This window comes from Furipterus horrens, unplaced genomic scaffold (assembly GCF_987537825.1).
Source record: "Furipterus horrens unplaced genomic scaffold, mFurHor1.1.pri manual_scaffold_6, whole genome shotgun sequence".
NCBI classification, from domain to species: domain Eukaryota; kingdom Metazoa; phylum Chordata; class Mammalia; order Chiroptera; family Furipteridae; genus Furipterus; species Furipterus horrens.
The window spans coordinates 66,189,682-66,203,979 of record NW_028327176.1 but is presented as its reverse complement, the minus strand read 5'-3'; the positions used below and the strand labels follow the sequence as shown (position 1 = coordinate 66,203,979).

The 14,298-nt window shown below is 40.2% G+C and overlaps 1 protein-coding gene across 1 annotated transcript in view; it reads right to left on the bottom strand.

Annotated features, from left to right (window-relative positions):
- Positions 1–718: 718 nt before the first annotated feature.
- DNAH6 (dynein axonemal heavy chain 6) overlaps positions 719–14,298 on the bottom strand; it is a 328,739-nt gene continuing 315,159 nt past the window's right edge. Inside the window, exons 76-77 of the mRNA XM_090281614.1 lie at positions 3,897–4,119; positions 719–955 (exon numbers count right to left, since the gene is read on the bottom strand). Coding sequence (XP_090137740.1) covers positions 852–955; positions 3,897–4,119 — 327 coding nt within the window. The 3' untranslated portion in view covers positions 719–851. The remainder of the gene's footprint in view (positions 956–3,896; positions 4,120–14,298) is intronic.

Below are 14,298 nucleotides of genomic sequence, written 5' to 3'. Positions count from 1 at the left end.
TTGACCCAGTTCTTCCAACTTTCTGTAAGGGGGTGGTTGGCTTTCTGCAGAGGCACACATCCTAGAAGGGCATTCCCAGTTTCCTGGCTCACATTATGGTGAAGGTCAAGCAAATAGACCCTTGTTAGCAGGGTTGACACAAAATGATTTACCACACTCCTTCTTTGCATTGGCCCAACTCACCATGCTTTTGAGGTGGCGGGGTCAAATGGACCTGGGTGGCACTTGGCCAGTGTTCACACGGGTTCATCCTAAAGTGGAAGGGGAGAATGCCTCAGCACTGGGCAGGACCCACCTGCACTTTGCTGAAAGCACCGGCTCTTCTAAGGATTGTAATACAGCCACGTGGAGTTGGGGAACTGGTGCCATGGGCCAGGGTCTTGTTATCCGGCTCATTTGCTACCAGTTGTCGGGGTTGCTGCATCACTTTCCCATGATGAAGGCTCTGAGTCTTCCTCTTCATCTGGGGCGGTATGAGTGAAGCACATACCAAGCCTTTCATGTTTGTGTGAAGAGGAAGGAAGCCTGTGTGGGTAAGAAAGTACTGAGTTCTGGCTGCCCACGGGACCTCTCAGGGGACTAAGGGGAAGCTTCCTGGATCTCATTTTGGGGTAGGGCAGCAGCTTTAAGAGGTGGGTGCTGAACCCATTGCTTTCACATCAGAGCTTCAATAACCAACAGAAAGAAAAACTCAAACACTTTATTTTAGGTTATAAGAGAAATGAAAGCCACACTTACTACCCTTAAATCAGATCAGAAGTAATGCTGTTTTGATCACAGATAAGTTACGCAAATTCTGTTCTCTTTCAAAGATCTCTGGCTGCTGCTTTTTCAGCATGGAGGTGCCCCTTTCACTCGTTCAGCTGGCAGAGCAAAGCCGACCCCTTGGCAATCCAGTAATCTTTGGGCCTCTTGGAGGGTAAAAGGACGGTCACCACAAAGTTGGTTGAATGACCTAGTTAAGGATAAAGGGGGGCGGGGAAGGGTCATTACTTAAAGAATTACCCCTTAATACTAAGAGTACAGTACTTGGAGTCAAGAGCCTGCCTCCCAGAGATGATGGGCAAATAGTCCTCTATGGATTTCACTTTTATGTTCTATAAAATGAAAATGTTAGAAGAAATGATCCTTTAGGACCTGTCTAGCTTAGACTTTGTATAACATTATGAGCTATCTTTCAAGTTCTCTGCATTCTGGGAGCAGTGGACTAGAATCAGGCCTGAGCTTTCAGTGGGATGCAGTTGATAGGTTGGCCATCCATTCATCCACCCATCCTGTGTTCCACTCCTTAGTTAGGCACTGGGGCTCCTGAGATATTTTGTCCTCAGCTCTGTGACATCTGAAGTGAGGGGTCAGTTTTGCAGTTTCTTCATTCTGTATGAGGGCCCAGGTGAGAAGAGGGTCCTGTCCTCCACACAGGAGTTGCTGTTTCTGGCACCATGTTCACAGCAAACCCTACTGTGCAGAAGTTAGGGGACAGGGTGTCCCCTGGAGAAGACTCACGAATCTCCCCTCTCTTTACCTTTGTGTCTATTCCCTGCATGGTGCCTTGGCAGGTGCTTGAGTGATGTTTTGTAAGTACATACAATCTCCATATATTTAACCATGAGTTTGATTCAGGATTCAAATAAGGTTCATACCTTGCGACATTGATGTATATCTCAAATCGCTGTCAATTGGTCGGTTACTCCTCTCTTCCTTTTGCCACCCCCTTGTAATATATTATTGGAAACAAGCAGGCTGTTTGGCCTGTAAAGTTTTCCAAAGTTTGGGTTTTGCTGACAGCATCCCTGTGGTGATTTTAAACACATTTCTCTATCCTTGTAAAGGGGTGGTTAGATCTAGAGACGTGATCACATTAAGGTTTTAGCTTTTTGGCAAGAATACTTTATAGGTGGTGTGTACTTCCACCAGAAGCACTTTATGTCTGATTGCATTTCTTTTTTGGGATATAGCAGCTGTTGATGATTATTACTTAAGACCATGATTTCATTTGGGTTGATAATTTTAAAATTTAGTGATGATTAAGTATATACAATCAACCTGTGACTTAATTTTTATTTGTAGTATGAAATATGATCTAAGTTTGGTCTAACCATGGTCCCAGAACCATTTCTGGAGTAATTTCTCTGTTCCTGACCAATTTTAAATGCTGCTGCTATTCTATGTTAAGTTCCCAAATATGCACAGTGTATTGCTGTACTTTCTGTCTAGTGCGCTTGAGTATCTATTTGTTGAGTCTTGTGCCATTGCTACATCAGTTTAATTACCACCTTCTCTCATTTCCTCTTGCCAAAAAGACAGAAGTCCTGTAGAAATTGTAGCCGATAATAAGACAAATGACTCAATTAAAAAAAAAATGGCCAAAAGATTTAAACAGACACTTTATCAATGAAGATATAAATGAGCACCAGAAAAGATGGTTAATGTCATAGATCTGTCTATTCCCCTCTCTTTCTCCCTGTCTTCCCTCTAGTGGGGATGTTACATGGTGTGGCCACTTTGGAAAACATTTCCTTGAAAACTTAAATGTATACTTACCATATAATCCAGTCATTTCATCCTAGATATTTATCCAAGATAAATAAAAGTTGTGACCACACCAAAACTTGTACATACTATTATTAATTTTAAAATATATCTTTTAATACTTTTTAGATTTCTAATAGGAGTGGGTGATCAGGCATGTGATAGGAGTGTCTATTTTAGTTCTACTCTGTAGGTCACCCTTAGAGAAGATACTTTGAAGCTTTTATTAGAAAAATAAATATCACCAGTATCTATATTCTCTATTTCAAAAGGGAAACTTTTTGAAGGTCTTTCTGTCCTCCCCCATCTCCCATATTTCTATAATTATTATTAAAATCACTTTTATGGTCAAACTTTTAAAGCTTTAACTCTGTGTGTGTGTGAAATAGTGTGTCAGTGGTGATTGAGAGCCTTGTATGTCCGAGACAATCTTTATCACACTTTCCCTTTTGAATGATGATAATTTGGTTGCATTTTCAATTTTGGTTCAAAGTTGTTTTGCCTTTGGCCTTTGAAGATATTTCTCTATCATCTTTTCAAATGCATTGTGGATAATGAGAGATGTCTGGTATCAGTCTAATACTCTGGAATTTTAATTTCAGCATGTTAATATTTTAACTTTGTTTTGAGGATTTTATCTCTGGTAGTCTTAATTGTTTATGTTTTTAAACATTATGCCTAACAGGACTGAAGACCCAAGTGCTTCTTCTTTACTGGGAAATTATTAGCTGTTATTTTGAAAAATATTATTATTCTTCCATTTTATCTACTTTCTCCTAGATTGCCTGCTAACTAAATGTTGGAAATTTTGATTTTTACCAGACTCCCTTTTTAAAAAAATTGCATGGTGAAGTATTTTGCGGGATTTCCTTAGCTTATTCTCCTTCAGCTGTCTACATTCAGTTCTTCAGCTTATCTGTTCCTGTGGCTTTCCATCTGCCTGGTTGCTTTTTTTCAGGGCTATCTCTCAGTTTCAGGTCTACTCAGATTTCCCCTTTTTGCAGCATGGCATTCCACTTAATAATTTATTTTTAAATCTCTTTGATGAGTCTCAATGGATTTGGTGAGAGATAGATTTTAGTGTCTACTCAGTCCCTTACATTAAAATTATATTTTAAAGTAATTCCATTTTCTACTCATTAGACTAATAGCAACAAGTATTAATCTTAAAACATCATTCTTTACTCCATAATAAAATAAACAGAATTTAAAGCTTTTATATGTTTATATAAGTGACCTCATTTTAATCTATGCTAATTGGCCCAAGATCTCCATTGGGCCAATTAGCTACGCTTAAGGCTTAGCATTTGGGCTTTGATTGTAGTTTGCATTTGGCCAGTATTTGTACCAATTTAGAACATGCTCACCTGTGGTTGAGAGAGTTCCTGCCCGGGCCCCTGTTTTATAAAGTGGGGAGTGGTAAAGTGTTGGGCTTGGCTTATAATTCTGTTGAGGTTCAAAGTGCACCACAGGCAGCACTGGATTCATCTGTCCAGGCAATGCGTCTTCTATCACCATCTCATTATTGTCCCATCGAGAAGCATCCATGAACATTCCATGAACGAGAATGCCATCCTCAGGAGAGGGCAACTGAAACAGACCCAGAAGTTTACAGCTGAGAAGAGGGGAAGGCAGTCAGCAGCTGTGGGCCATCTCCTCTGTCCCACCCCCTCCTTAGTTCACTCTAAGAACCACTCTATAGATTGCCGTTATTACTGACATTCTAGAGAGGAGAATACTCAGACTTCAAAAGGTAAAATAACTTGCTTCTCAGTTTGACACCAAATTTCACACACTTCCAACATGTCTAATAGGGGATACCCCTGGGAACCCCATTCATGGGCTTCAGACTACCTAATATCATAGTTTTATGACTTTCTTCTTCTCGTGGGAAGCAGATGGGGTAAGAAGGCTGTGATTATCACCAATTACTTTTTAGCAAGGTCTTTCAAGGTTATGGGAACAGGTCTGCGTAGAGTGGATACTGACTGAATTACCCAGGAGCAATTCCTTACTAATACCATTAGTTTTTGTTTGTTTGCTTTTAAGATTTTATTTATTTATTTTTAGAAAGAGGGGACGAGAAACATTGATGTGGGAGAGATACTTCGATTGGTTGCCTCTCACATGCCCCCAAGTGGGGACCTAACCCTCAATCCAGGCATGTGCCCTGGTTGAGAATTGAACCGGAGATCTTTTGGTTTGCAGGCCAGTGCTCAAGCCATTGAGCCACACCAGTCAGGGCTACTGTAATGTTTTAAGGCAGGTTTACTTAGTTAAAGCCACTCCCCTCAACTCCACTGATTGGTTAGAGAATACTTTATTGGCAAGAGCACTCTGGAGCAAATCTTCAATTCTATGGCACATATAAAAAATTATAAGGCCCACTGGGGTGGACAGGTGCTTTGAGGCAAAAACTCCCTTCCCCCATGAATATCTCAGAGCATCTAAGTTGGGCGGCTCAGATTGGCAGCAGTGGCTCACATCCCTGGCTGTATACTGGCATCACCAGGGGAGTTTTGATGCCTGATGGGTTGGGGTGATCTAACTGGGATGTGGCCTGGGCATCAGAATTTTTAAAAAGCGCTATGGGTGATTTTAACCAACAGTTAAAGTTTTGAGAATCACTAATATTCTAGAGCAGTGGTTCTCAGACTTCAGTGGGCTAAGAACCCCATGTAGGACTTAAAAAAAAAAGTTTATTGATTATGTTGTTACAGTATCACAATTTTCCCCCCTTTGTTCCCTCTGTCCAGTACCCCCCTTCCCTCCAGCAATCCCACCCCTTTTAGTTCATGTCCATGGGTAGTGCATATAAGTTCTTTGGCTTCTTCCTTTCCTGTATTATTTATAATTTTCCTTTGTCTGTTTGGTACCAAATAATTATGCTTCTTAGTCCCTGCACCATATCCCCATTTCTCCCCCTTACCCCTCCCAGTTGATAGCCCTCCAGATGATCCCCATACCTATGATTCTGTTTCTATTCTGGTTTGCTTAGTTAGATTTTGTTCTTATTTATTAAGATTCAGTTGTTGATAGTTGTGATTTGTTGTCATTTTAATGTTCATAATTTTGATCTTTTTCTTAAGTAAGTCCCTTTGACATTTCATATAATAAAAGTTTGGTGATGATGAGTTCCTTAAGCTTTACCTTGTCTGGGAAGCACTTTATCTGCCCTCCCATTCTAAATGATAGCTTTGCTGGATAGAGTAATCTTGGTTGTAAGTCCTTGCTTTTCATCACCTTGAATACTTCTTGCCAGTTCGTTCTTGCCTGCAAAGTTTCTTTTGAGAAATCAGTTGAAAGTCTTATAGGCACCCCTTTGTTGGTAACTCTCTGCTTTTCTCTTGCTGCTTTTAAGATTCTCTCTTTATCTTTAACGTTTGGCATTTTAATTATGATGTGTCTTGGTGTGGTCCTTTTTGGATCTAGCTTGTTTGGGACTCTGTGCTTCCTCGACTTGTATGTCTATTTCCTTTGCCAAATTTGTAGAGTTTTCCTTTATTATTTTCTCACATAAGTTTTCAATTTCTTGCTCTTCCACTTCTCCTTCTGGCATCCTTGTGGTCGAATGTTTGCACGTTTAAAGTTTTCCCAGAGGTTCCTAAGCCTCTCCTCATTTTTTAAAATTCTTGTTTCCTCATTCTGTACTGGTTGACTGTTTTTTTCTTCCTTATGTTCCAAATCATTGATTTGATTCCCAGTTTCCTTCCCTTCACCATTGGTTTTGTATAGATTTTCCTTTGTTTCATTTAGCATAGCCTTCACTTCTTCCCTTATGCATTTGCCGTATTTAAGGATATCTGTCAAGCCTGTGAGCATCTTTATCACCAGTGTTTTTAACTCTGCATCTTCTAGGTTTGCTATCTCCTCGTCATTTAGTTCTCCCCTGGAACCTTGATCTGTTCCCCCTTTTGGGCCATACTTTTCTGTCTCCTCAATTTGACAGGCTTCTGTGTTTGTGTGCCTCTGTGTCTTAGGTAAAGCTGTGGCCCCTGTTACATTGTAAGAGGTGGAGCCTTAGGTATTCTCAGTACAGGGCGACCCATTTCACCATGTTGTGGCACTGTATGTTGGGGAGGGGTCTGAAAGGGAACAATGCCGCTTGCTCAGCACTCGCTCCTTTTCCAGGCACTTCTCCCACTCCCATACGGGACTGATGCCTCTCTAGCTGTTGCCCTGGCCATCGTTCCCAGAGTGGGTGAGACTGTGGATGTCCTAGGACCACGGGGGCCCTTTAAACAAGTGGACTCCACTGACAAACTGGCAGTTTCTTCCTCTGCCCCAGCCCCCACTGGTTTGCACAGTCAGAAGCAATGAGACTTTATTTTCCCCAGTGCTGGGACCGTGAGCTGTATGGTTTGGTCTGGTGCTGGAAGTACTCCCCAGGTGTCCCTCCTGACTTTTTTAAATGTGTGACTCCACTTTCCGCCAGCCTGCTGCTGCCACCCCTGCTGCCACCACCACACTGCATCCTCTCCGCTCTGGTTCCATCCCTCCTACCTGTCTGGATGAGTATTTATTCTTTATCTTTGTTTGTTGGACTTCCATGAAGCTCAGTTTTCTGGAACTTCTGGTTGGCTCTAGTTTTGAGGTAGTTGTATTCCTTCTTAGTTGTGAAGGGAGACGAAGTGTGTTTGTCTAGGCCTCCATCTTGGCTGGAAGTCAGGACTTTTTAAAATATCCAGATTTCTGGGTCCCAGCCCAGAGTTTCTGATTAAGTCCTTGGAATTTGCATTTCTGATAAGTTCCCCTGTGATGCTGATGCTGCTGTTGTGGGGATGCCACTTTGAGAGCTTCTGCTCCAGAGGGAGTAAACTTATGTGAGAAAAGAGTTTAAACTGCATCCTTAGTGCATTATTAGTTCTTTTTAAAAAAGTATATTTTATTGATTATGCTATTACAGTTGTCCCAATTTTTTTCTTTTGTCACCCTCCACCCAGTAACACACCCACCCCCCCCCACGCCCCAGTTCATGTCCATGGGTCACACATATAAGTTCTTTGGCTTCTCCATTTCGTTTACTGTTCTTATCACCCCCCATCTTTTTTGCACCTACCAATTATGCTTCTTAATCCCTATACCTTTCCCCATTCTCCCCCCTCCTCTCCACTGATAACCCTCCATATGGTCTCCATATCTATGACTCTGTTACTGTTCTAGTTGTTTGCTTTGTTTTTGTTTTTTAGATTCGGTTGTTGATAATTGTGAGTTTGTTGTCATTTTACTATTCATAGTTTTAATCTTCTTTTTCTTAAATAAAACCCTTTAACATTTCATATAATAATGGCTTGGTGATGAAGAACTCCTTTAGGAAGAGGAAGATGGCAGCGGAGTAGGTAGCAGTGTTATCTGCTCGCTCCCACCATGGAAGGACTTCGGTTGCAAACACAGGAGAGAGCGAGTGAGTGCGGATTTCAGACAGTGCAAACAGGGAAGGGAATGCGGGAGCAGTGTGAAGGAGGGAGGAAAGTTCAGCTGCGCACTCCAGGCTGAGTCTCTGGGCCTCCGGGACTGGCGGGACTGGCGCGTCTGCCGTACGGAACCCGAGAGGGGCAGCCGCTGACCAGTTCACTAGCCAGGAGCTGCTTGGAGGCTTCCCCCTGCCAGGGGTGCACCGACCAGCAAAGTCTCGCAAGGAATCAGCGAGAGGGTTTGGCTGAAAAGGCCGGAGGCGTGGGGGAACAGTGAACAACCCAGACTGGGAGAAACTGTATGAACTGAGTCTAGGTGGGGACCTCTTCGGCTCCAACTTGGGACTGAAAGCTCTGTGCTCTGGGCGTGCGCAGCGCTAGTGCCAGGGCCCTACCAAAAAAAGAGGAAGTTTTGAGGCAAGGAGAGGGGCCCACACAGGAAAGCTGCGGTGGAACTGCAGACTTGGTGGGTGGCGCGAACCCCCTAGGCCGGCAGGTGGCACATGCCCCGGTGCTTTGAGTGATTGTGCCAGGGCCCTACCGAACAAAGGGACAGTTTTGAGGCAAGGAAAGGGACCCATACGGGAAAGCTGTGGTGGATCTGCACTCTTTGGGGACCCCAGGCCAGCAGGTGGCGTGTGCAGGCATACAGGCAGGGACGTGAGCGGATGCTGTAGCTTGGGAATAGAGACATGACTGGAGGCAGAGCAGAGATTACTGGCATGCGCGCGCTGGCCCAACAGCACAACAACATTGCTAGACAAGCCTGAGGAGGGCTGAGGGTGCTGCAGAGCAGTGATAGGCCCATGAGTAAGAGACTAGCAACCCCAGAATCAAGCTGGATCTCCCCACAGCCAGCCAGCCAACCAGAAAAGATTTGAAACCCATGGAATTTTGACCAGGGGCAGATCCAGAAAAAAAGCATACTGCACCTAAAAGTTGAACTGAGTAAAAACCCTTTGTTTCTTTTTTTCCTCTCTCTTTTCCTTTTCCTTCCTTCCTTTCTTTTCCTTTTCTATCTCTTTCTTCCCTTCCCCTTTTCTCTCTCTCATTTCTCTTTCCTTCTTTCTATTTTTTATTTTAATTTCCCCCCTCTCTCTTTTCCTTCCCCTTCCTTTTTTTCCCTTCTTCCCTTCCCCTTCTGTTTGCTATCTCTTTCTTTTCTCTCTTTCTTTCTTTCTATTTTTTTAAATTCTTTTTTCTTTTTTCTCCCCTCTCTCTTTTTCTTCCCCTTCCCTTCTTTCCCTTCTTCCCTTCCCCTTATTTTTCTCTCTCTTTATTTTCTCTTTCTTCCTTTCTTTTTTCCTTTTAATAATTTCTTAAACTATTTCTTTAACCTGTTTCCTACCTTCCATCCCTCAGATCCTTCTGCTATAATTTTTGTTTGTCTGTTTTATCCTCTCTCTCACACTAAACATATAGCATATAACTGCTATATAAACCTAATACTATACACTTCCACTTTCTCACTTCATTCTGCATTCTTCCCCTCCTTTTGAAACATATAGTGTAAATATACTTGCTGTCTCGCATAGCCTTGACCCTATGTGCTAATATTATTATTCTATCACCTTCCCTCTAAAAAATCTCCTTTCTTTCATTTAAAACAACTCCTGTTTCTCCTATATTATAAAAGTCTTAATCTCTCTACATTTATATTAATACTGGCTCGTTTGCTGCCAATAGTGGGATTGTAGTTGGGGGATATTTTGGAGGGTGTGGGTTTCTTGCCTAGGTTGTGTGCTTATGTTTTAACAGCACCTCCACAAAAGAACTCAAGACAAGGTGGGCAGAGTGACTCTCAATCAACGAGCCAGAGGGAAATGTTAACTAAAGAGTAACTGAAATACAACCAGACGGCATAAACAAACGGCATAAAGGGTGACATAGGAGCAGTAGGCTCAGAAGATCAAAAAGACTACACTACTGAATCCCCAAGGTCTCCTATAAAGAATCTTATCATGAAAGCGGGAAATCAAAGCAGACAAATATAATAAGCAAAAACAAACAAGGAGAATTCAACAAGGGGAGACACAGAAACAACTTCCCAATGAAAGGAAAAGAGGAATCTCCAGAAAGACAGATAGATGGAATAGACATAAGCCAACGATCAGACATGGAATTAAAAAAAAATGGTTATATAGAAGGTCAATGACCTTGGCAACGTCAAAGAAAACTACGACAAACTCCAGGAAAATTACCAACAACTCCAAGGAAACTACAAAGAATTGCAGGGGAGCTACAAGGAACTTACAGAAAACTACACCAGGATAAAAAAGGACATAGAGACTATTAATAAGAACCAGGAAGAAATGAAGAATACAATTTCTGAATTGAAGAACACAGTAGAATCAATCAAAAGCAGGCTAAATGAAGCAGAAGATTGGATCAGTGAGTTAGAGGACAATGTAGAAAAAAATTCCCAGACAATACAACAAAATGAAAAAAGACTTAAGAAGAATGAAGAGTTTAAGAGAACTGCAGTACAATATGAGACTAAACAACATTAGAATCATAAGTATACAAGAAGGAGAAGAGGAGGAAAAAGGGATAGAAAACCTGATTGAAAAAGTAATGACAGAAAATTTACCTGACCTGGTGAAAGAAAAAGTCATGCAAATCCAGGAAGCACAGAGGGTCCCGAGGAAGATGAACCCAAATAGGCCCACCCCAAGACACGTCATAATTAAAATGGCAACATTCAAAGACAAAGCGAGAATCTTAAAAGCAGCAAGAGAAAAACAGCAAATAACATAAAGGGAGCTCCGATAAGGCTAGCAACTGACTTCTCAACAGAAACACTACAAGCCAGACAGGATTGGCAAAAATATTTCAAGCAATGAAAAACAAAGGCCTACAACCAAGAATACTCTACCCAGCAAGGCTCTCATTGAAAATGGAAGGTGAAATAAGGAGTTTCTCAGACAAACGAAGACTAAAAGAATACATCTCCACCAAACCAGCATTGCAAGAGATGCTAAAGGGAATGCTGTAAGAAAAAGAAGAAAACAAAAGAAGGAGAAGAACACAGGTACAAAGGGAAATGAATAAATACCTGTCAATAATAACCTTAAGTGTAAATGGATTAAATGCTCCAATTAAAAGACATAGGGTAGCAGAATGGATATGAAAACAGGACCCACATATCTGTTGTCTACAGGAGACACACCTTAAAACAAAAGATTTACATACACAGACTGAAAGTGAAGGGATGGAAAAAGTATATCAAGCAAATGGACATGAAAAAAAAGCTGGGGTAGCAATACGTATATCAGACAAAACAGACTTCAAAGGAAAGGCCGTAAAAAGAGACAAAGAAGGACATTACATAATACTTAAAGGAAAAATCAATCAACACGATATAACCCTTATAAACATATATGCACCCAACGTAGGAGCACCCAAATATGTAAAGACAATTTTAAAAGACTTCAGGAAGGATATAGATAACAACACATTCATAGTAGGGGACTTTAACACACCATTGTCAACAATGGACAGATATTAGAAGCAAAGAAACACCAAAGATATTGAGGCATTAAACAACACCCTAGACCAAATGGACTTAGTTGATATATATAGAACGTTTCACCCCAAGGAAGCAAAATATACATTCTTTTCAAGGCACATGGAACATTTTCAAAGACAGACCACATGGTAGGACACAAAACAAGCCTCAACAAATTCAAGAAAATTGAAATTATGTCAAGCATCTTCTCAGATCACAATGGCTTAAAATTGGAAATCAACCTCAAGGAAAAAACTCAAAAACATTCAAACTCATGGAGAATGAATAACATGCTATTAAATAATGAATGGGTTAACAATGACATCAAGGAAGAAATCAAAAAGTTTCTGGAAACTAATGATAACGAACACACAACAACCCAAAACCTATGGGATACAGTGAAAGCAGTCCTAAGAGGAAAGTTTATAGCAATAGAGGCCTACCTAAAAAGGATAGAAGGATTTCTAGTAAAAATCTAACCCTAAAGCTACAAAAACTAGAGGAAGAACAAAAATCAAGCCCAGAGTGAGTAGAAGGAAGGAAATCATCAAGATCAGAGCAGAATTAAATGACATAGAGACCAAACAAACAATTCAAAAGATCAACAAAAGTAGAAGCTGGTTCTTTGAAAAGGTAAACAAAATTGACAAGCCATTAACCAGGCTCATCAAGAAAAAAAGAGAGAGGACCCAAATAAATAAAATCAGAAAACGAAAGAGGAGAAATCACAACCGATACCACAGAAATACAAAGGATTGTAAGAAATTACTACAAACAACTGTATGGCAAGAAATTTGACAACCTAGAGGAAATGGACAAATTCCTGGAAACATATAGTCTTCCAAAACTGAATCAAGAAGAAGCAGAAGGCCTGAATAGACCAATAACAACTAGTGAAATTGAAACAGTAATCAAAAAACTCCTGGCACACAAAAGCCCTGGACTGGATGGCTTCACAGGTGAATTTTACAAGACATTTAGGAAAGAAATAACTCCTATCCTTCTCAGCCTATTTCAAAAGATCCAAGAAGAGGGAAAACTCCCAAACTTGTTCTATGAAGCCAGTATTACCCTAATTCCAAAACCAGGGCAAGACACAATAAAGAAAAAGCTGCAGGCCAATATCACTGATGAACATAGATGCGAAAATCCTCAACAAAATACTGGCAAACTGGATCCAACAACACATTAGAAAGATTTTTTTTTTTTATTCTTATCTAATTAAGATTGTAAAAATCTGTCAGGTTTAGTAGCATGGTGGATATGTTTTCAGAGTGGGCTTAACTGTAACACTATTGAAAAAAGAAAACTTGTGAATTTAAAGTAGTAAGAGTTTCGGGTATTTTTCTTTTATTGATGCATAATAGCAACAACAACAAAAAGATTCCCCAGACATATCCTTAATATACAGTTATAGATAATTTTATTAATTTTATTTCTAGTGTGTTGCTAAAGGAGGATAAAAAGTGCTTACTATCTGAAGCCATTCTCTATACACTGAGGGTTCAAAAAGTGTTGTCTCTTGTGCTGGAACATAGAAAGGGGAGGGGAGGGTCTACATAATTAAAAAGCCAGTTAGTCACTTTTGTATCAGACCAGAAAATAATTATGACCTTAAATTGGAGAATCCATCAATGCCATTGTTGTTAAAGAGCTGATAATAATTCTAAAATAATGACATTTTCATAGAGATAAGGTTGCTCTGTTAATCAGTTTTCAAATATATACTCTTCTATCCAACATTAGAAAGATTATACACCACGACCAAGTGGGATTCATCCCAGGGATGCAAGGATGGTTTAATATTTGCAAATCAATAAACGTAATACACCGCATAAAATGAAAGACAAAAACCACATGATCATATCAATAGATGCAGAAAAAGCATTTGATAAAGTACAACACCCATTTATAATGAAAACAGCAAAATGGGAATAGAGGGAGCATACCTCAACATAATAAAGGCCATATATGAGAAACCTGAAGCCAACATCATACTCAATGGGCAAAAACTGAAAGCATTCCCCCTGAGGTCAGGAACAAGACAAGGATGTCAACTCTCTCCACTCCTATTCAACAAAGTCTTGGAAGTTCTAGTCACAGCAATCAGACAAGAAAGAGAAATAAAAGGCATCCAAATTGGACAAGAAGTAAAACTGCCATTATTTGCAGATGACATGATAGTGTACATAGAAAACCCTATAGACTCCACGAAAAAACTACTTGACCTAAAAATTGAATTCGGCAAAATAGGGTACCACGTCAATATTCAGAAATCGAAGGCATTTCTCTACACCAACAATAAAATTTCAGAGATAGAAACAGAAAGGAAAGTCCCATTTACCATAGCAACAAGAAAAATAAAGTACCTAAGAATAAACTTAACCAAGGAGGTAAAAGACCTGTACTCAGAAAACTACATAACACTGTAGAAAGAAATTAAGGAAGATACAAATAAATGGAAACATATACTATGTTAAGGATGGGAAGAATAAACATTATTAAAATGTCCATACCACCCAAAGGAATTTATAGATTCAATGCAATCTCTATTAAATGACCAACAACATATTTAACAGACCTAGAACAAATACTTTAAAAATTTATATGGAACCAAAAAAGACCCCGAATAGCCACAGCAATCTTTATGGAGAAGAACACAGTAGGAGAAATCACAATACCCGATATCAAACTATACTACAAGGCCATGGTAATCAAAATAGTCTGGTACTGACATAAGAAAGGACATATAGACCAATGGAACAGAATAGAGAGCCCAGAAGTAAACCCAGGTTTATATGGTCAACTAGTATTTGACAAAGGGGGAAGGAACATCAAATGGAGTGA